Raw genomic sequence first — 22577 nt, 5'->3', positions numbered from 1 at the left:
CTTATAGGCCAGCCGGCTGGTGACTTTCCAAAGGTTGTATACCCTTCTGACAGTGTCACAGCTGCCCGGGGTGAGAACTGGCTGCTCAGACTTGTCTGCTGGGCTGAGCAAACTGTGTGACAAAGGTTGGGTGTTGATTTGTGAGGTTTCAGCTCTTATCTGCATATAGCAAGAAAACATGGGTATGGTCAAGTAATCCTGATGTCAGGAAAACATTTCTGAATGTCTTCCTAACAAAAACAAACTTCATTTGTGTTAAAAAAAACAAAAAAACAACTTTAAAAAAATTGAGATAATTTGCATATGGAACTTTACATATGGAAAATGTCTTACCTGCAGCCCAGTGGGGTGAGTGACCATCCCTTGTCCTGCAGCCCAGAGCATTGTCTGAAGGCAGTGAGCTGTCTTAGGGTTCTCTGAGGTCCTGGGCTGGGTGCCCCTGCCTTTGCCTGGTCTTTTGTTAACTAAGAAATATGTGGTCCAAACAATAAGTACTTGCTGAATGAATGAATGAAAACTCTTCATTTCCTATCACAGGGCCAGTAAGGAAGACACAGCCATAGCATTACAAAGCAATCAGTTTGGAGGTTCAGGAGGGAACTTTTGGAAGCCATATCTGGGAGCCTCTTGCCCTACCTCTCCAATGCCCAGTGCATGAAGGGGCTTGATGGGAAAGGATGGTCTGTGAATGGTAGTGGCAGTTGATGGTCAGTGTCAAACAATCAGAAGCAGCCTTAAGCAGTTATTTTTTAAAGATGTATAAATATGTCAGCTTGTGTACTTTTTGTTGTGGGTGTAAATCAGCCCAGCAGATTGACTGATTGTTCCACTTTCAGTTGAACTGTGGCATGTGGTCAGCTGGGGTCTCCCTTCCTGCCCAGGACTCAGTGGGCACAGAGGAAGAGCAAGGCAGGAGGAGGGCTGGGGCCTTGAGAGTCCTTGAGGCACACACACAGCCCCACCCCACATTGTACATGGTTGTTGGTGTACGCACTGAGGGTCAGGCTGCCTGCTTGGGCTAATGGAAGTGGTGTCTACCCTTGAATTTTGCCTGTTAGTTGGTCCTGTTCGTTCAGCAGCTACATATACTGTTCACGTGCCAAGAGACTGCCCTTTTGCTTGATGTTAAGGATCAAAAATGGGTATGACTTATAGAAAGACAGATGATTTACAAGAAAAGCTAATGCAGATGACCATGGCATGAAAAATACTCAGTCTTTTCTGATACTAAGAATAATGTTCATTGGAGCTTCCCTAAGACAACACTCTGACCTTTTGTCCTGAGAGGTGAACACCGTTTTATTGGTGGCAATCAGGCATCACCATATGTTGCTTTTGCAGGTTCACAACTCCTCACAGGGGGATTTGCTTACTCTTTGGTTCAGCACATCCACTTCTAGAAATGTATCCCAAAGAGACACTGTCAAAAATAAGGATTGTGACAAGGCTGTTCATTACACCATTCTGAAGTAGCAAACTGGAAATGACTAAGATGTTTGTCAGTTGTGGCTGGGACTGATGGGGGTACATCTGCCAGTGGGTTGGAGCCAAGGCCCTGAGCAGAGGAAGGAGGGATGTCTTCGTGTCACAGTGACAGGATTTCTAGGGTAAAATGACGAGTAGAAAAAATAACATGGTGAAGGATAAAGAGATGTATTGCATTCACTCTTATCCCCCATCGGGAAAGATGGGGTGGTAGATAGCCGTATGTGTATTTGTTTATATTTAATTTTTTTAATGGATATACAGACCATAAATAAACCACACTGTCACCTTCAGAAGGAGGAATGAGAAGGGGATAGGGTTGTAAGGAGACTCCTTCCAGTTTTCTTTCTGTGTAGCACCAGATGCATGTTTTACATAATTAGAAAACAAAATTATGTCATTTGTTGGGGGAGGGGATTCCTAAAAACCAAAAGCAAACTGAAATAAATAAATCTAGGTGCATGTCAATTGTTCTTCAAGTTGGTGATTTAACCTCTTAGGATTTATTTCACATGACTTTAAAACAGTAGTTTGATTGTAAATGTTTTAGTGAGATACACCATAAGGGCAACAATTAAAAAAAAATCTTTATCCTTTTTTGGGAATCATATTTTTGGTGTCAGGTCAACAGTGCCAACAGTCTTACTAGTATATGTTGTAGGAGAAGACAATTAATTGATGTCTTTAAGGTCTAAAATTTTTAGGATGAAAGAAATATGCAAATAAAAGATCAAAGCACTTAAATTAAAATGTTTTAATTCTAAATCTGCATTGAGAATGTCCCAGTTGTGTACGATGGTACCAGGGTTGTGTCAGAAGGAACCACAGGGACTCCCCTGGTTAAGGGTAGGACAGGTGAATGAGTTGAGAATGAGTCCCTTAGTTGGAGCATCAAATGTGTTTAAAAAAATAAATAAATCCAGAGTTCATGTTGGTGCACAGAGGGAAGGAAGAGACTCACTGATACCCTTTGGCAGGTTAGGGAATCAACTCATTTTGAAAACTGATAGAGGAAGAGATGCAAGCATTTATCCTACCTCTTCTCTATGGACTGAACTTGCAAGGAACAAAATAGTGGATAGGGGCAAGTTTCCCTCAAAGATGGATGGGTGCTGCCCTACAGAATTTTCCAGGATGCTCTGTACTCACTCACACCATCCAATGTGGTACCTCGAATATTGTGATTGAGGAAGTCAAGTTTTAATGTTATTTAATTTAAATCTATTTAAACAGCCTCATATGAAAAAAAAAAAGCCCCATGTGGCTAATGGACAGTGTAGCTATTGACATATTCTGGCTAATTAATGTGAAATGATGGAATTATAAGTTCATGTATTTGCAGACAACTAATGAAATGGTGGGTCAGGACAATGATTCTCAGTGGCTGCCAGCCCCTGAGGAAGGATGCACATGCTTCCAGAGGGATGTGTGCTTGGTTGGGCCTCAAAATCTAGTTTATGGGAAATTGGGGTCATGTTACATTGTACAACAGGGATGGCACTGACAAAAGCCAGTTGTGGGAAACAGGACAAATGGCCCAATTTCTGCAACATATGATTGAAGGGAAAGGGGCAGGGAAGCCTTTGGATTTCAACCAACTGTGACTTTGACAAAGATTGCAGAATGATTGTTTAATTGTTGACGATGTAATCATGGGATTGTGTTTTTGTGTCCTGTGGTGATAAATACTGAACTGTTCACTGATAAATAATGCATAGGATTTGCTTCATAGAGGCTGGTGGGTGTGAGGTGTGTGGAAGACCAAGGTTGGTCATCTGATGACCATGGAAGCTGGGTGGTGGGCCAGGGCAGTTAATTGTGCTGTTCTGTCTGCTTCTTTGGGTATGTTTAAAATTTTCCATAATCAAAAGTTTGAAAAATGGGTTTGACCCTCAGGGGGCTTTATGATGCATGCCACCCAGATCAGGGGAAACACCTGTTTACAAAAGTGAGGGTGGTGGCCACTTGTGGCTAGTTTAAGTTCAAGCAGAAAACCTTCAGCAGAGATTCTAGAATGGCTGTGGAGGTCTTTGACCAGTAGCCTGTCAGGCGGGCCAGCCTCCCATTACAGCATCCTTATTTTCTGTAAAAACAGCACTCACAGTGCCCTTCCTGGAGCCCTTGGAAAATTTTAGTGATACAGTGAATGCTGTTCCCATTTCACAGGGGAAGAAGCTGAGGTGCATGAAGGCGAACCAGGTATTCTGGTTTTGACCCGATGGATGTACTGTGATGCCAATGGCACCTTCTGTTCTTTGAGTCTCACCCCCCGCAGGTACCTAGAATGCATCTTATCACCACATGTGCTGCTTCACTTCAATACCCTGATGCAGTAACATCCCATAAGTTGTTCTCTGACATAAATTATATTGATTAAAAATCAGTCTCACCTCTCCATTGGTGTCTATCCATAGCAGCTGTAGCCAATTAAGAGTGAATAATGAATAAAGTAGGTAGGTAGTTGGTCTTCAACATGACTTTGTTTTATAAAAAGTAGTGTTTTACAAGTTTGATCCTTATGTGTAATCTAGGGATTACTGCAACTCCCAGTTTGGGAGGGACCTAAGTCCCATGTCTCTGCTTGCTTTGTGCCACTGCCCACCCTACACATCTGTGTGTGTCTCCCCAAGGGCTTCCTTGGGCTGTGCTGCTCACCCATAGCAGGGTGAGAGCCTTTCGTTGGAACCCCCAAGGGTTTCCTTGGGGCGCAATCAGCCCCTGGTCCCTGGGAGAAGCTAAGCACGTGTTGGGATGAAATGAATGAGTGAAATACTTGTGAGATTGAGGTGTTTGGCACAGTCCCAGTGTGAAGCCTGTGACAGGCCTGACTTGAATCCTACTCTATGGTGGTGACCCATGTGACCCCAACCATCAGACATCTTGTCCTCTCTCCAAGTTGGCTTCCTGTTGGTAAATTGCCCCATTTGTGTCCCATGTGGTCACACTCCCATCTATACAGTGGGCTTGCTCTCTGGCCCCCTTAGTTGCTGTGCAAAATTGATGGTTGTTGCCTGTGGAGGGACTGCACCCAAGTGGACAATGGCTCTTCAGTTGTTTGGGATCTTGTTACACTGAGAAGTCTTTCCTTGAGGACTCTATTCTGTGTTCTTGGGGTCATAGTAAACCTCCTTTTGCCTTTTAGTAGTTTAATAACTGTAGATAGGTTATGGCTCTTGGGGTTAAGATTGTTTTGTTTTTATTTTCCTGCTTAAAAAAAAACTAAGGTAAAATCCACATAACATAAAATTCACCATTTTAACCAATTTGAAGTATAAGTTCATTGGCATTTAATATAGTCACAATATTGTGCAGCCATCACCTCTAACTCTAGAACATTTTCATCACCCCAAAGGGAAACCTGTACCTATTAGCCTGTACTCCCCAACTCCCCCACTTATTTGCCCCCCAGGGCCCTAGCAGCCACTAATCTACTTTCTGTCTATGGATATGCCTGGTTCTGAGCATCTCAGATAAATGGAATCATATATAATATGGCCTTTTGTGTTTGGCTTCTTTCACTTAGCATATCTTCAGTTTATCTGCATTGTGACGTGAGTCAGGAATTTATTACTTTCTGTGACTAAGTTATAGTCCATTGTATGGATATAACACATTTTGTTTGTCCATTCACCTATTGATGGACATTTGGGTTGTTCTTACTTGTTGGCTATTGTGAATAGTGCTGCTTTTTAACATTTGTGTACAAGTTTTTGTTTGAATAAATGCACATCTCTTGGACATATACCTAGGAGTAGAATTTAATAGCTATCCTAGTGGGTGTGAGGTGGTATCTCATTGTGGTTTTAATTTGCACTTCCCTGATGACTAATGATTCTGAACATCTTTTCATTATTTATTGGCCATTTGTGTATCTTCTTTAGAGAAATGTCTTTTCAGGGCCTTTGCCCGTTTTTTGAATTGGGTTTGTTGTTAAGTTATAAGAGTTCTTTATATGTTCTGGACACCAGACCCTTATCAAAGATAGGATTTCAAATATTTTTTCACATCCTGTGAGTTTTTTCAATCTCTTGCACAAAGGAATTTAATTTTGATGAGGTCCAATTTATCTTTTTTCTTTTGTTGGTACTGAGCTTTTGGTGCCATATCTAAGAATCTATTGCCAGAGTGAAGATCATGATTTACCTTTATATTTTATTCTAGGAGCTTTCTAGGTTTCACTTTTAATATTTAGGTCTTTGACCCATTTTGAGTTAATTTTTGTATATGATATGAAGTAAGGGTTTTGTTTGGTTTTGATCATTATATTTTCTATTGACATGAAGACGTCTTGCCTTATTTAACCAGGAAGGGGAGTGTGATAGTTCGGAGTTCTGAAAGTACTTTTTCTCATCTGTATTAACAAATATGTATTGAACATCTATTCTGCCCTGGGCCCTGGGATGGCAGCACTGAACAAGGAATTATTCCCTATTCTTGTGGGGGGTGGAGGGATACATAAACAGATAGATGAGTAAATAGATAAAATGTAAAGTGGTGATGAAGAAGAAAGGGGGATAGAGCCCCATCGAGGGCCATGCGTGGAGGGGAGATAATGTCACTTTGTTGTCTCAGCTGAAACTTGAAAGAAAGAGAGTGGTATATGAGGCCTGGGAGAAGACGTTTAAGGTAGAGGGAGCAGGAAGTATAAAGGCCCTGAGATGGGAGTGAACTTGGCTTTCAGAGGAGCAGCTGGAATGTCAGTATGGCCAGAGCTGAGAGAATGGGGTTGGTGGAGGGAGGGGGAGGGGCAGGTGGCAGTAGACTGGTCAGAGAGGCTGGCAGGACCTTGGCTGAGGTGAGGCCTTGCTTTTACCTTGAGAGTAGCATGGTTTATAAAATGACCACTAATACCACTAATGTGATACGCTTTAGGTCAGCTCTGCTATTCCCTGGAGCTTGGTGTAGGTGTCTATACCCAGAACCAGCCCCCTGCCCAAGGGGTAGATTCCCACTTCCAGGGTGGAGGAGAGAAGTAGGATTTCTGTTCCAGCTCTTACAGCTGTGCAGGAAGTGTTGTGAGAACTGTTCATCGGTAGGAAATGTTTCTTAGGCCCATGGGCTTCATTGAGACCAGAAACTTACTTTCGTTCTAGAAGTAGGTTTCCCTGCTGGCTCTGATCCTTTTGGGGCGGCTCAGCCACTGCAGGACGCTGCAGGACGTGTGCAGGGAGGAGCTTGACAGTGGAGCCCAGGCAGGGCCTCCAGGCGATGGCGTCACCACATTGCTGGGCGTCCTGATGAAAATGACAACAGATGCACACTTGGCTCTCCCACTTTCCACTCACGTTTCCTCTCAGGAGTAGAGAAGGCTCTTCAGACCCTTTCTGGAATTTTCTGTGCAAAACCTCGCTGCCATTCCAGCTTAATGGAGCTGGTGGTCAGGGCTGCACCTTGGCCAGGCCCTGAGGGAGTCAGCCCTGGAAGGGTTAAGGACTCTCATTTTGTGATGTGACACCCGATAGGCATATTGCAGATGGCGTGGAAATGGCAGGTGTAACCCTTTGTGGGCTGAGGGGACTCAGCCTGGGAGGCAGTTGGAAGGGGACAGAGGACTGGGAGGGAAACTCAGCCAGCTATCTCTTACAGTGATACCCTGTACCAGAGGGTATAAATGATCACCATTTCCCTATGGACATTTAATATTGTTCAGATTCCCCTCCATAGGTGGCACCTTATTTCTGTGTTATGTACTCCTCTAGTAGCATCTGTTTCTCTCTCTGGGGCTGCAGGGGTTGGGCTTTGGGCACAGGCCTTGGCCATCAGAGGCTCAGTCACCCATGTGGGGCCACTTAAAGGTGGGCAGCGTTGGGTGCTTACTGACCACTTCTGAGAGCGTTAAACACAAAATCCAAGTCCTCATCTCCAGGGTGAGCCTGGGTTGCTGTCAACAGTTTTAAAAACACTTGGTACTGATCTCTCTGCTTCTTAAAACATTATCAATTTTGAATTTGACACATTGTAAAATAACTATAACTCAATAAAAAAAAGTTTAAAAAAAAGTTTTCAGTTTAGGTGTACTTTGTCCTACGGTGTGCTTGATTTGGAGATGCAGGCAGGCTTTCATCTCATGTCACTGGGAAGGGGCACTCGGAAGCCAGGGCTTGGGGCTGAGGTATAGAAGGAGTGGAGTGGGATTTGCGTGGCCTGTCTGGTCAGCAGTGTTCCTGTTTTCAGAAGTTTTTAGGAAATTACCTGTGTCTGGGGAAGATAAAAACATACCCCGTACACCATCTTCCCCAGATGGAATCTACACTTTCTCTAGGGGCACCTAGAGCCCAGGAAAGCCTGTGGGAGGCCCAGTCGTCACTGCTGGCTTCTCACACTGAATGTAAATGGCTTCTCTATAAGGTGGGGATTTTTTTTTTTTTTGTAAATGACCTCATTCCATGTAAAAGCTGTTCATGTTTTGATCTTTTATTTGATTTCGTTTACTTTTCTTGGAAATGGGTTTTCACGTGCCTGTATATTTCTGCCACTTCACCTTTTCGGCTACCATTTCTCTTTCCTTCTTCCATCTCTGCAAATCCAGATTCTACTCTTGGGGCTCAGCTCAAATGAAGCATTTTCAGATTCTTCCCCTCCTCTGTGGACCAGCAGGGTGGATTCCTTTTCCAGTGTTGTAACAAAATGGCTATTGGCATCCATATTTCATAGCCCTTACATCTATGCTCCCATGAAAGTGGGTGACTCCAAGCTGCTGCTCTTGTCCTCTACAGAGGTGGTACCCCAGTGTCACTGGCCTCTTGAAAGTCACCATCTGGCACAGAATCAGTATTTGGAGCCTTTTGGCATCCACATCCTGGGCCAGACAGGCTGTGAACCAGAAGGGGTGTCCCTGGTCATTAGTTACTGGCCAGATATCTTGGTGCTGTAGAAATTCCCTTCTGGGTTCGCATATCACTCAGATAAACAACAGTAAACAGAAGTCAGTTCTTTTGCCTTCTCTGGAAACTTAAATTACTGTGTGCACAAAGTAGTAGAAATGAGCATGGTTGTAGTGCTAGTGATTTTAAAACGCTCTGCTGCTCCACCCAGGTGTGAAATTGTTTGTCTTGGAGGAAGTGTGGGTTGGAGTGGCAGAGGTGTGCAGGGATCGAGATCCACACAAGGCCCTGCAGGGCTCTGGGCGCTTGCACATACTTTAGAAGTTGGTGATTCTGGTCGCTGTGTCTAATCGCATTTCCATACTTAATGGTTTTCCTTCTTGAGACAGTTGGATCAGGAGCTGAGTGGACACTGATCACCCAAAAGAACTGCTGTTCTTTTGCTCATGAATGAACAGAGAAGAAAGATCTTTTCTGAGATAATTGGACAAAATTCAGAAGTGGGAGGAGGGGGTGAAAACTGCACACGTGAGTGTGTGTAGTGTGCATGTATGTTTGGGTACACTTGTCTAGGCATGAGTGTGGGTGTGCACACGTGTGTATTTGTGTGGGATTTGCTTGGTGGTCATCTAGCCTGGTGTGCTGCATTTTGGGGGAATAGGGTGGTGTTTGTCACCCTGGTTTCCTGTGTCCATCCTCTGTCAATAGGATATCCATCAAGTGGAGTCAGATGCTCCTCATTTCCTTTACTCCCTTCTTAACTGCTCCAGTCTACCCAGAGCGCAGGCACCACTGACCACCATTAGAGGCCAGTGGTAAGATTGCCCACCTTGTGAGAAGCCTTTGAAAGAGCAAGTGAGCCCCTTCAGCAAGTCAGAAGAATTTGTTGGTCATGTCTTTCATTTTTGTAAAGTGACTGTCTACCTGGTGAGCAGCATTGGCTTCTTGTAACACTAGACAGAAGGCTCAGAAAACCTGTATCAAGTCCCCAGGTCCAGGGAGCCCCAGTGTGAGATGGACAGGATGCCGCCAGGTTGGGGGTGAAACGATGTACCCACCAGTCAGGCCCAGTGTTCACATAAAGGTTAGGAGAATTGAAGGACCAAGGTGCTGATCGGGTGGAGGGTAAGCCCCAGTCAGGTTCCCAAGGTTCTCCTGTTGTTCCCAGGCTGGGGCTGAGTTGTGGAGCTACAGTTGCAGGCAGAATGCACCAAGGTTCAGGATGTAAGGTGCAGGACTGTGACAGCACTGCCCACCTGCCCTGGAGTGGGATAGTTGGGGGCAGTGTGGTGTGGACCTGTGTCCTCTTGGATCCCCCCTCCCCCCAAAAAACCAGGTTAAATGCCTTTCTTAGGGCTTCCCTGGTGTAGATGACCCCCTTCCCCCTCCCCAGCCCTCAAGGGCAGGGGTGAGTCCTGGTTACTTGGAAAAGTCTGGCCCTGTGGCTCTTCCCACGCGCCCCCAAGTCTTCAGCAACTCAGCCCCAGTGTGCTTGATTCACACTCTCCTTCCTGCCTCAACCCTCCTCCCCCTAATCATATCCTTCTCAGCCCCTGTGCTTTTCCTTAGAGTTTTGGTCTGATGCTCAGGCACGTAAACTGAGGAACCGCTTGTTTCTGTCTAACTGGGTTAAAGTTTCATACACTGCAGTAATGTATGAAATACAATTTCCTTCTACTAGGGACCTATTTATCTTGAGAGTGTGTAGAATTTTTAGGATGGTATAAAACTGACCCGTGTAGTGGGACAGACTGACCCTACAGTATGCAGTCTGCACTCAGTACTTTCTGAACTAAATTTCTTCTGACTTATAAAGGGGTTAACCTTGAGTCCTGGGCTTGGATTGAATTTACACATTCACATCCTTTTTTTTTTTTTTTTTTGAAACTGATTTTTCTCTGTAGTCAGTTTTGCTATAATGCTTGTTTTAGAAAAACAGATTTGTTCCAACACTATTGATGTATTAGGGCACATTTGGAGCATAACACACACGTTATGTTTGGTTATGTGTGATTTTGTCCAGGAGAAATGCTAGTCTAGGGGTTGGGAAGCTGTGGCCTGCAGGCTGGTCGCCTGTTTGGGTAAATAAAGTTTGATTAGGACACAGCCATGCCCATTTGAGAACATACTGTCACAGTTGCAGAGCTTAAGTAATTAGGGCAGAGACTGAATGGCCTGGACAGCTGAAAATATTTATTGTGTCCTTTTAAGAAAGAGTTTGCTGACTCCTGTACTAGGTAAATCCAGAAAACTGCTCCCAGCTAAAAGAGTACCTGCCGGTAACCCCAAGTCAAAATACATGTCAGATGTGTATAAAGCCTGTTGAGCCACACCCATCCCCTTCTGGGGTCAGACAGCCTCCTTCCAGCATATCATAGTAACTCAGAAACTGCACCCCACCCAGTCATAGCAAACACCAGGACTTCCCCCAGGTGAGGCATCAGGCTTTAGGCAGTATTTGTGTATTTATTAGCTGTTTAACAAGCTACCATTTTAAAATCAGTTTCCTGCCTTTATGTCACTGAAGTTTTGGAGTATTGTGCCCTAATCCCATTGTTCCCACAAACCCTGTGTTTTTACTGCTTGATTTTGTACCATGTGGCAATTTTTAGGAGTGCATATGTTGTGCTCCAGCAGAACTTAACTGTACTTTGAAAGCAAACAGCGAAAGGTGTGGTCCTACTCGTAACGCCCAATAAAGGTGTATACATTTAATATCTCATCTGGACCCCGTGGAGCCAGAGCAAGAAGTTAAGCTCAACTTCCTCCTTATGAGGAGCTTCTAGATAATTGACTCTAGATAATTGACAGAGTGTTTCAATGGGCACTGTCTGAAGGGGCATTGGCTTCAGTTCCCGGCACTGTCCCATCCACTTGCTGTATGACCTTCATCTGCCTCAGTTTCCCTACCTGTAAAATGGGCTGATGGTAGCACTCACCTTGCAGGTGGTTGTGAGGATTACCTGAGATTATCCATGTTGGGTAAATGCTCTGTCAGTATTAGGTATTTTGTCTGTAAAAGAAGACCCTGCATTTGTTGACAACAGAGGAGCATTAAACTTGGATTGAGATCTGAGGATCTCAGTGTTGAATGGGAACCTGAGGTGTCTGATCCGTGTCCCTCTGCCCCCTCCCCAATCCCCTGAGCGTCTCTCTGTAAAACCTACATTTGTTCATTTATCAGATGTTTTGAGGTGCACCTACTGTGTGGCTGGCACTCTTGGAGCTGGGGATACACCAGGAACATTGATGGTATGGCCATGCTGTCACATGGCCTATTGTTACCTTGTGGGTGGTAGTGACATCTGAAGACAGGGAGCTCATTCCTTTCGGTTCCAGAGGTCTTCCCTGGCCAGGCCTCACCATGATCGCTCCTACAGCCACTGGCAGGACAAGTCACCTCTGAGGTGAGGCTGCCGTGGAGGCATTTGAGGACAACTGTTCTGTTCTGTCTTCCTCCCCTCTGGCAAGTGTCATTTTAGCCCCAGCACAAGCTTGTGTATCCAGGTGAAAACAGACAATTTAAACATGATTAACAAAAGGCCTTTAGTTTGTACAGTGGAACATTCCATAGTAGGCAGCTTACAAGAATGCCAGGTAGAAAGAGGAATGTTCACTTGGGTTCCAGGCCCAGCTGGATGTGGATTTCCCCACGATGACAGGCTGGTCTTCTACTCACAGAGGCTGTGGATGAATGGCAGCTGTTCCCCTGCCCCTGCATGTATGGATGTGGCCTGTTCCCACTGAGGTCACAGGACTGCTGCAGGGAGAGTCTATCCCTCTCATCTTCTCAGTCCAGGTCGTTGAAGGCCAGAAGGCTGACCCAGGGGCCCTCCTGATGATGTACAAGAGAGAAAACACTTGTATTTCTGGAGCATCTTAAGTTTTCAGACAGCTAAGCGTTCAGAACCCAAACCTTTAGCACAGGACTCACTGTGGCCTCCCTTTCTCTGCCTGAGACTCTCACTGCTTGGTGGCTTGGCCTCGGCTATTTCTCTGTCTGGACTGTCTCTCTGGATTTCCATCTTGGCCTCAATCTGTGAGGCTCCATGTCAGTATACGTGCCTTCCAGAAAATTAGAATTCAGAAGTTTTAATGAAAGCACTTGACTTGTTTGCTACATTTTTGCCTTGTCGGACAACCTCAGGAATCAAACTTCATGAGGCTAATTTATAGAAATGTGGTTTTAACTCAGTAGCATGTACTGAACATGTACTGTTTGCTTCCCACTCTAAATGAAGATAAAAGGGAAAAAGCTTCTGCTGTGGACGAGTTTAACATCGAGCTGGGAGAAGAGATGAAGCCCTTGAGTTATATGGGGGTGGTTGTTGCTGTGGGCTGTAGGCCCTCTCAGAGTGAGCCTACACTGATGCTGTGGCCTGATGGCCACTTAGGACAGCTAGTAGCCCAGGTAGGAGGTGGGCTGTGGAGATGAGCTGAGGGGCTTGGTTTACTGCTTAGGGCTCAAGAGTCACTGTAGCAAGTGACATGGAAGGGGGACTTTTAAGCTACATGAACATTTGCCAGTAGCAAATGGGAAAGTGACAGTGGCATCCCCTCTCAGTCCACCGGAGGTTACAGTTCGTCTTGTGTTCCTGTTTTGCCTGTTGGAGGAGCTGGCCAAGTGTCCTCCCTACATCCCTGCTACCTTCTGACCAGGCCTAGGGGGCCTCCCTCCCCTGCAGGGCCTTCCTCCCTCACTCCTTCCCCATAACACTTGTTCTTTCATTTCTCGGCCTCTGTAGGTGGGAGTGTTGTTTTATCTAGCTTTCTTTTTTATCTTTGTTTTCTTTGAATACAAAGAAACTGAGAGTCACTTTTAAGGGAAATAATTTAATGCAGAAAGGCTTAATACAGACAGTGAAAGTTTCTTAATAATCCACTCTACAGAGATGAGTGTTGTGGATTTTAGTCCAGTTTCTTTCAGTTTCGATTTTAGCGAACTTTCAGTTTTTTTTCCTGCAGGTTATAAGCATTTTAAAACCATATGTATGACTGGTTTCCTACCATTCTGCAACTTGATTTTTTCAGTCAAGTTATTACTAATGTCACTCTTGTCTTTTCACATAGCCCATCTGTGAGGTAGGGATGGAGAAACTGAGACTCCGAGAGTGACAAGTTCCCCTGTCTGTTGCTCCCTGAAGTCCAGCCTCTGTTCTCTGCTATGTTTGCTGGTAGGATCTGGCTGTTGGGATCAGCTTTTTAATTCCCAAGTTAAATTGCTTTCCTTATGCTCGGCCTTAATGAGATTTGACGTTTAAAACTTGAGAACTGGTGTTTTTGGTGTGAGTTCTTTCCAGAGCACAGCTGCTATATCCCTGCCACTGTCCCTCAGAGATATGCATCAGGAAGTAGCTCAGGCATGAGCAGTGAGGTCTGGTCTCTGTTGTGGAAGGGAAGACTGAGGGCTGCTGGCACCAAAATACAGCCTGTGCATTCTCTCCTTCACCTCTCCCCAGGTGCCTGGATTTGACTTTTGAGAACATGGGAAGCCCTGGAGGGTGTGCAGATCAGGGACTCGGTTTTGGGAGCCTCCTCAGGCCACTATCTTGGGTAGGGTAGTTGGGGTTCCTGGGCCTGGGGAGACCGTGCAGAGAGGTGGCACTGAGCCCTGTTTGGGGGTACTCTGGCAGTAGGCACCTGGCTGCAGGCCTGATGGAGCTGTCTGCCTGTGTGTCGAGAGTGGAGCTTGGCCAGTGGCTAGTGAGGTTGGCATCTGGAAACCGTCGTCACTCAGCTCTGTGCTCGTTGCTTCACAGGCCCTTCTCTCCATGCCTGAAGATGGTGGCTGCACTGTGTGCAGGCCTCCACCTGTCAGCAGACACTCCTCAGCCTCTCTGCGTGCCAAACTGTCCCACTCCCAACCTTCTTCCCCCAAATCTGCTCCTTCCCCATCTCAGAAAATTAATCCCATCTTTCCAGTTGCTCAGGCAAAAACAAAATGAAGCAACCCTCTCTCACCTCACTCACATCCAGCTGTTGGCATGTTGTGTTGTCCATGTCCTCCTAAAGTACATCCAGCATTTGGCCATGTCTCCCCATTGCTCTGTCCCCTTCCCTTCCTGAGCCATGAGATACAGAATTGCCCTGACTGTTCCCTCTGTTACCCCCTGCCTTAGTCTATTCCCAGATCAGCCATGGCTGCAGATCCCACCCCGCCCCCGCCCCGTGTACTCCCCATGAGGTCACTGTACACTTAGCACCCTCTTTCTGCCACCTCCTCTTGCTCACTCCCTTCTTTGGGCTCTGGAAAAAGCATCCCACGTGGTCAACTTTTTAGAGCATCAGCTCTGTCATTTCTCCTAAGCACATTTCTAAGCTTCACTTCCCTCACGCTTGAAACAGAAGTATTACTAGTAGTGTTCCTGCTGCTTGTTAGTAACAGTGTAGTATAAATAGCATTTCCTAGTACGGAAAATAATGATAATGCCTCAGGGTTCTGGCTCTATGACTTGTACTTATTTACTCTCTCTCTTTTTTTTTAATCAAGAAATATTTACCTGGCCTGTGCCAGGGGTATTGGTCTCTTGAGTCCTGTTTAAAAATGTTGGTTCCTGCCACAGCATGATTCACCCTTTTGGAGCTATTTTAGAATAGGTTTTCCACCTGAGGTTCTCAGACCAGTTGGAAGGTGACATTTTACTAAAATAAAGCATCTTTTGGTAGAAGCAATTGAAATCTGCATCTGACCCAAAGCCCTGTGTCAGCATTCTACCTGGGACTTGGTAGCCCCATCATCCTGGGATTGGTCTGTGCTTGTGAAGCCTAGTGTGGCTGGAAACTGATCTTCCTGGGCCTGAGGAAGACCTGGACTGCATCCTGTCCAGTCCCCACCTGTCCAGCTGGGATGTGTTTGGAGAGAGTGAGAGGGAGGGACTGAGGCCACCTGGGTTCCAGTCCTGCTCCCTATTTAGCAGCCTTGCAGCCCTGGGGGCTGCATCTTTACAGTGGGCATGCTGCTGATGGGATCTGCCTCTGCAGGAAGCAGCCAGCACAGGATCCTGCCTCAATAAGAGGGGGCTGCTCTGTGGGCCAGAAGTTCCTTGGCCGGCCTGTGGTGGAACTTACGCTGCCATCCCTTCGTTCTTCCCTCACTTGCCAGGAGTTTAGAAGCAGATCCTAATTTGCCAGTTGGGGTAATACAAACTCTTCATCTGCTTTTTAGAAAGGGTTCTAATGCACCCCCTTGCTGCTTTTTGCAGAAATTGTCGGTCGTGCTTCATTCCTAGGTCATACTTTATTCTTCGAGGCTGGTTTCTTCCTGACAACTTTTTTTTTTTGCTGTCCCTGCAGCTGCGCCTGCAGGGCGGTGGCTGCCAGCCCTGATGTTCTTGGGGCATTGCTCCTTCCTGTAGAGAGGAGGGAGGAGCTGCTCCTTACCAGCACCTGCCCTCCCTAGGAGCAGTTGCCTGGCAGCACCAGGGATTGGTCAGTGGCAGGTCCCATGTGGACACTAAGGCAACCGCCTTCCTGTAGAGGAGGCTCCACCCAAGGGGGGGGAGGTCAGAGCCTGAGGCATCGTCCCCCATGGCTGGCCCCGCCTCTTCCAGCTGTGCTTGTCCTTCCTGTGGTGGGGGAGGGGTGCAGCAGGCCTCCCCCCCCCACCCCCCGCCTGCCAGAGGCACAGGGCGTGCCCTGGGTTGGCAGATTTCCAGCCCCTCAGCTTCCGAGCGAGCTGCCCTTATACTGCACACAGAGCACAAGCAAGCAGTCTCCCAGGTCCTCTGCTGGGGACCCTGACCAGAACTGGGGCCCTGCAAGTGCCCTGTACCCTTCAGTGGTCCCTGGGACTGGAGGGAATGGCCCCATGGGTGTGAGACTCTACTCTAGCCCCAGGAACCACATGTCGTACCGGTGATGATGAAGTGAGGTCACTTGGGCACCAGCTTGATGATCTGGTGACCTGACGCACAGTGACCTCGTCAGTCTCCCCCTTTTCTGGGCAGTTGGGAAGAAGGACTTTATGCCAAGTTAGGGGTTTGAGTGAGCTTCATAAATTGGAGCCTGGGGCTTACAGGGCTGGAGACTGTGCTGGGGGTGGGGGCCCTGCCAGGCTGGAGCAGCGGCCAAGTGGGGAAGCATGGTGGAGGGGATTCTGTGCAGAATTGAGGGGTGCAGTATTGCGAAGTAGAAATTCATTCTCCTTGTTTATCTTGGGTCCCCTTCCCACAGTGGGTACCAGGCCAAACTGGGAGCTCCTCCATTAGGGATAGAATTACCTCTGACTCCAGTGGGAGCCCTCCTTGCCTGAGCTCCTGGTCTCCCCTCATCTTTTACCCAAGTAGCCTCCTCCCCAGTCCTGCTGTCCAGTGTGGTTGCCGAAAGTACTCCCCATCTAATACCCCAGACATTCAAGAAGCTCCTGTTATTCAGGCAGGGCCCCAAGGAAAAGTGACCCATCCCTCCCACAATGAGGAAATGCAGGGGAGGGTGACTGACACTCAGGGCAGTGACTTGTCTGCAGCTCATGGCGAGACAAAACAGACTCAGTGAGCAGGCTGACAGCATCTGTGGTGAAGGCATGTTGAAGGAAGACTGAAATTAGAACTTTAGGCTAAGAGGGACAAGAAAGATCCCTCACTTTGCTCGGACAGTGAGGAGACCTCCACACAGGGAGGTAGAGGAGAGACTGGGAAGATCTGGGTGAGAACAGAGGGATGAGTTGGTACAGGGTGGGCGGCAGGCATAGGCTGGGACGCCAGGGAGGCTTGGAGGCAGACAGGCCAGGTTGATGCCCTTGAGCTTCAGAGTTCCCAAGTCCTGCCTGGAGTGGGGAGCACCCCGGCAGTGACATGGCTATGGGGAAACCTGCTCAGTTCACTCCTTTTGTACTGCCTGTAGGAGCAGATGTCTGAGTGCCCAGACTGGACCACGCTGGCCTTACACGTGTCAGACGGCCACTGTGCCTCCCTTGCCAGCAGCATGAAGCAGCTGTCACTTTCCTTCCTTTTCAGTCTCCGTCCAAGGCAGGGCCCTGCACTGTTGCTCATTTGTGGAATCAGCTCCTTTAAGGAGGTTGCAAGTGAGTCTGCTCAGGAGTGTGTCTCAGATGTGATGGTGTGGCCCCTTCATTGCCCTGTGCTCTCTCTAGTCTCCCAGAAGGTGGGCTTTGGGACTGGGTTTGCCTGGCAGTACCTGAGACAGGCCTCCCAGGATGTTTGCTGCAGAGGAAACTGAGGTGCGGGCGTCCCTGCCTGCTTGGACAAAGACAGAGCTGGGAGAGCTTCAGTGTAGGCAAGCTGCAGGTGTAAATTGGGATTCTCTGAAGTGTTTGTATAGTGTGCTCCTCCCTGGGCCCCATGTTAGTGGATGTGGGTGCTGACTGTTTTATGGAGAATTGGTACTTCGAGAATTCAGGAGTCTGGCAGCCAGATTCTTTTTTTGTCCTCTAGTGAACTCTCGCATCACTTTTTAGACCCTGATTGTCCAAGTCTGTTTTCCTGCGTCCTGCCCTGTTGAGACATCAAGTCTGGGCCCCTTTAGATCGGGCCCCTTTAAGAGCGAGTGCTCGAGTCCCAGACTTGGTTGTGGAATGCCAGCAGTCTCCCTGCAGACAGACATCACTGCGGTCTTCCCTCCTGTCTCTGTGAGGGTTAACAACACTTCAGCTTGTTGTCTGGAACCGGTTCAGACTGGTTTTCTGGAAAGTGCTTTGTCTCTCAGACTGAATCCTGGGAAGGGTCATGTGGAGCCCAGTGATGTCATGGGATCAAAAACTGACTCAGCTGTTCTTTCTTTTCTTCCTTCTTTAAATCAAAATTTGTGTATGCTGCAGGTACAGGGTGCCGGCACAGTGATGGGCCAGGCCTCAGCCCAGTTAAAGTTCACCTTGTTGGCATTGGAAGGGTTAAATGTGACCCCCCACTCCTCACTCCCCTGAGATGAGCAGGGAGTGAAGAGGCCGCCTCTCACTGAAGGGGAGAAGGGTCAACTCGCATCAGCGCAGTGCAGGGCTAAACCCAGGCTGTGATCCTGCTCCTGGGACAGCGTGGTCTCTGCTTCCTGGATTCCAGATACCTCCAATCCAGTGTAGGTGCGCAGGATCCTGTAGGCAGGGAGTTCAGATCTAGAAAGTTTTCTTCTATTTGCTCTCGAGTCTGGACTGGAGAGATTTCCTCCTTCTTTCTGATAAATAGCCACTTTCCATTATTCGTGTCCAGGTCCCTGCTGGTCTCTGACCCCAAAAGGGGTGGCACATAGCTTGGCTTCCCAGATGCTCTGCTGCTCCTGTCCTAGTCTTCCCCAAGGCAGGGAAGAAATGTCCTGGGCACACTTAATGGGCCTTTTGTTTCTTGTACCTACTTCTTCCATTGTCACATGGCGAGGAAAACACCCCATGCTGACACTATGAAAAGTTTCTAAGAAGGTAACAGCTTCATTATGTCAAGTTAAATGTCATGTTTTCTCCTTCCCCCAAAGTTCAGAATGACTGAAGAAGCATGCCGAACACGGAGTCAGAAACGAGCACTTGAACGGGACCCAGCAGAGGACGATGTGGAGAGCAAGAAAATAAAAATGGAGAGAGGAGTGTTGGCTTCAGATTTAAACGCTGACGGAGATATAAGAGTGACGCCTGAGCCAGGAGCAGGCCCAGCCCAAGGGTTGCTGAGGGGGGCAGAGGCGATGGCCATGGGCAGAGGCGAAGGACAGGTGGGCGATGGGCCCGTGGACATGCGAACCTCACACAGGTGAGCAAGAGGGGACAGGAACCAGGGAAAGCCCTGGGTGGGAGGAGGTAGGGGTGAAGCCTCCCTCCAGGCCTGCTGGAAGCAGCTTTTGGTGGGTTATCATGGAGATGGCTGTGGGCTCCAGCCCTGTCACCTTCTCCATCAGTGGCCTCTCCCACCGTCCTAGCCTAGAGACTTACCTCTTGGGGGCCTGGGGCCTAGACATCAGTAGCATGGGGTGTGGGTCTCACAAGATGGGAGCCTCTGTTGGCTCCTCTGCTTGGCAGCAGATCTTCACTAAAATTGTACTTGCTCTCCAACTCTGTGCTTTTGATTTGTAGGAAAACTTGAATTTTTCATTTGGTCGTGCCTCCCTGCTTTTCAGGTTTGGGGCATGGGAGACCAGGGATGCTTCATAATGCCTGGGTCATGTGGCTAGGGTCAGAGTCTGGAACCCAGCCCAGGGTACCTCTCACATGCGCCACTGCTCCTCCTAGGCAGTGCATCATGGAAGAGGGATCCACTCTGTTCAGGTCTTCTGTAAGGTGCTCTGTTGGTTCCTCCTTAATTGAAACTGATTGCTTCAAGAGTTAACTTTCCCAATCTTCAGCTTTTGTGAGGTTCTTAAGGAAAAAGCTTGAAAGAAATAAGACTCAATGTACCACCCCATTTCTTCACTCAGAAATCTTTCTCCCTGTAAAGAGAAGTTCAGACCTAGGTCCTGCTCCTGCTGTCACTCCTCCCTTCAGAGCTCTGTTGAGAATCAGAATGTTCACACCTAGATGTCCCATGGTGGGTATGTGGGTGTGGCCATGGCCTCCTGAGAAGCCCCACATCCCCTGTCTGGTCCAGTTCATCCCTATCTCCCTCAACAGCCTCCCCTGCCGACTCTCCTCCATGTCTGTTTGCCCCGGGTAGGGTGAAGGGTGGTAGGTGCAGACCTGGGGAACCTAGGTGCTCCTTGTCATCTTGTGCTGACTGACCCCACAGAGGGACTCCTACTTGTAGTCTTTGTGTTAAATTCATTTTGGGGCACAGACTGTTGGCATCCTAAGGACTTCAGAGATTATTTGACCTAGCATTTCTCGGCTTTAAAAATTCTTACACCCTCTTGATAAATGGGAAAAATCTAACCCCCTCCTACTGGAGAAGCATCTTAGTCTGGGGGTATGTGCTTTGTGTTCCTGCTACCCAGAAAGGCCTTTCCTTCTGGCTCTGCTTTCTGTCCTTCCTGTTGTAAAACCAGAGATCTCCTTTAAAGTTCTAGAAATAAAACTGTAAATCTGGGTCTACTTCTCTCCCTCCTTAGCAGTGTCTCAGGTGAGTGAGAAGGATGAGCCCACATTTGTGGAGGTTTACCGGGTCCCTCTTGTCTTCTTAGGCTTCTGGTATACATTTTCTCCTGTAATCACCATGCTCCCCTGCAGGACAGGCCAGTAAGTTGTGAGGGAGAGGTTAAGAGTTGAAGGAGCATAGAATAATGCAAGGGAGCAAGAGAGAAATTAACCTGAGCACACAGAACAGGGGTCATCCTGCAGGACTAGAGATACCACAGGACATCCATGAAGCAGTGTGAGATTGTGAAAAGAGCCCAGCTTTGGCAGAGTGGGGTAAGAGCCCGGCTTTGCCTGATTGGTCTTGGGCAGATGATCTTAGCCGGTGCTTCTTCATTTGTAAAATGGGTGATAATTTCTGCTTTGCATCTCTGGATGACAGATATATATCCAGAATTAACCCTGGTGCATGATGTGTGGTGAGGGAAAGAAGTGTTGGTAACAGCTACCCTTCATTCAGTCTTAAGCTTCGCTTAAAATAATGATGTCGTGTGTGGAGTATGTAGAGCTAAGTGTCTCCCTGAGTTCCCACAGAGAACGTTTTGTATAGTTTGTTGGATAAGTACAGTTGTGAGTTTTGACAGAATCATAGGATTAAGTCCAGCCTACAGTCATTCTAAAACTGTAATCCTTTCTGGAGTGAGTGGTCACAATTTCTGTGTTAGAAGCAGGCAGTCTTTGGATCCTTGTTGAGAGCGTCTGGCTCGGGACATCCTGTGGGAACCTCCATATAGAGAATTCCATTTAATTGAGGTATAGCATACATAATAAAAAGTACACACGTGCCGCTTGATACATTTTCCAAACTGAGCACATCCTTGTAGCTCAAATTAAAAAACGTTACTAGCACCCTCATGCCTACTTGCTGTCACTACCCTGCAAGAGTAACTACTTTCTTGACTCTGAAGTTTTTCCTTCCTGTTTTTGTACTTAAAATAATTGAAATTATATAGTCTGTACCCTTTGCTTGCTTTCATTCAATATAGTGTTTGTGAGATTTACATTGTTGAGTGCAGGAATAGTGAATTCATTTTCAGTACTGTATAGTATTCTGTTTCTAGAATTTATGTTTGGGTCTAAAACTGCCTCATTCTTTCAGGCTGTCATATTCTTATGACCCAATTTGGGAATATTGAAGACCAGAGGGAGTTTCTTGTGGCTTGTATTATAGAGAATTTCCTTTTTCTTTAGGGAAGTGGCTGGTGAATTTAAATCACCAAGATACAACTTTTTTTTTTTTTTTAACTACATTGGGGCTATTTAGAATATGCAGAGATAGATAAAGGGGTGGGAATGAGTTCTCTCCTTCTCTGTGGTTCCCCTCTCCATCTCTCTTTGGCATTTTTTCTGACTTAGTCTTCCAATGTGTGTGTGTTTTACTTTTAAAATAAGGTTGGAGGACAACTACCAACAGTGATTGAGTGAGGAGAGACTGTCAAATCCTTTTCCTCCCAAAACAGTTATAAAGTAGGACAAAATTGACCTCCAAAAGTCAACCATTTCAGCACTATGGTAATCGACCAGAAGCAACAACAGCCTGAGAAGTGTTTGTGCTTAAGAAATGGCTGAATTTTGGATTACAACAATGAGAATCTGTGATATTTGGCTTGGGGCTCTTCCCATGCTTTCTCCCCAGCTTTGTGGGTAGGGAGGTTCTGCCTAGCTAGTGCAGGCTGTAAGGACCAACAGTTTTTCTGCAGGGGTAAGAAGGGACTCATTCAATTTAGTGTGGTCAGCAATGGCCCTGCCAGTGGTCTTGTTAGTTGAAGTGACAGTTTTGGAGATGAGCAAGTGGGGAGGGACACTGACTTGATTAGCCCAAGGTTGCAGTCATGGTTGGGGCAAGACAGAAAAGCTCTCTGAAGAAAAAGTGGCCAAAAATGTGTTTGAGAAGTTTATCCAAGAAGCTCAACAGACCTCAAGTAGCATAAAGTAGCATAAAGAGATCTATACCTAGACACATCATATTCCAACTATTGCAAGCCAGAGAAAAAGGGAAAAGCTTGAAAGTAACAAGAGAAAAGCAATTCATCAAATACAGGAGAAGCATTAATATAATTAACAGCTGACTTGTTGCCTGAGACATTCAAATGGAAACCAAAAGGGAACTGAATGACATTTAAAATATTCAAAGAAGAAAACTGTCAACCCAGAATTCTGGATGCATCAGAACTGTCCTTCAGAAGCAAAAGCAAAAGGGCATTTTCAGATAAACTAAAACAGAATTTGTTGCTGGCAGACCTGCTGTTTCTTCAGGCTGAAAGGAA

The 22577-nt window shown here is 46.8% G+C and overlaps 1 protein-coding gene across 12 annotated transcripts in view; it reads left to right on the top strand.

The window, feature by feature from the left end:
- The window catches only part of GATAD2A (GATA zinc finger domain containing 2A), a 92384-nt gene that overhangs the window by 37063 nt on the left and 32744 nt on the right, over positions 1-22577 (top strand). For 9 of the 12 annotated variants that reach the window (XM_072947304.1, XM_006199021.4, XM_072947308.1 and 6 more), the window contains one exon: positions 18729-18997. In XM_072947304.1, coding sequence (XP_072803405.1) covers positions 18735-18997 — 263 coding nt within the window. In that variant the 5' untranslated portion in view covers positions 18729-18734. The remainder of the gene's footprint in view (positions 1-18728; positions 18998-22577) is intronic. The other 3 variants (XM_031689389.2, XM_072947305.1, XM_072947303.1) reach the window with 1 other exon arrangement.

The sequence above is a fragment of the Vicugna pacos genome, chromosome 22, assembly GCF_048564905.1.
Source record: "Vicugna pacos chromosome 22, VicPac4, whole genome shotgun sequence".
In the NCBI taxonomy this organism is placed as follows: Eukaryota; Metazoa; Chordata; class Mammalia; order Artiodactyla; family Camelidae; genus Vicugna; species Vicugna pacos.
Note: the sequence above shows the minus strand (reverse complement) of the source record. Positions and strands in the feature narration are given on the sequence as shown.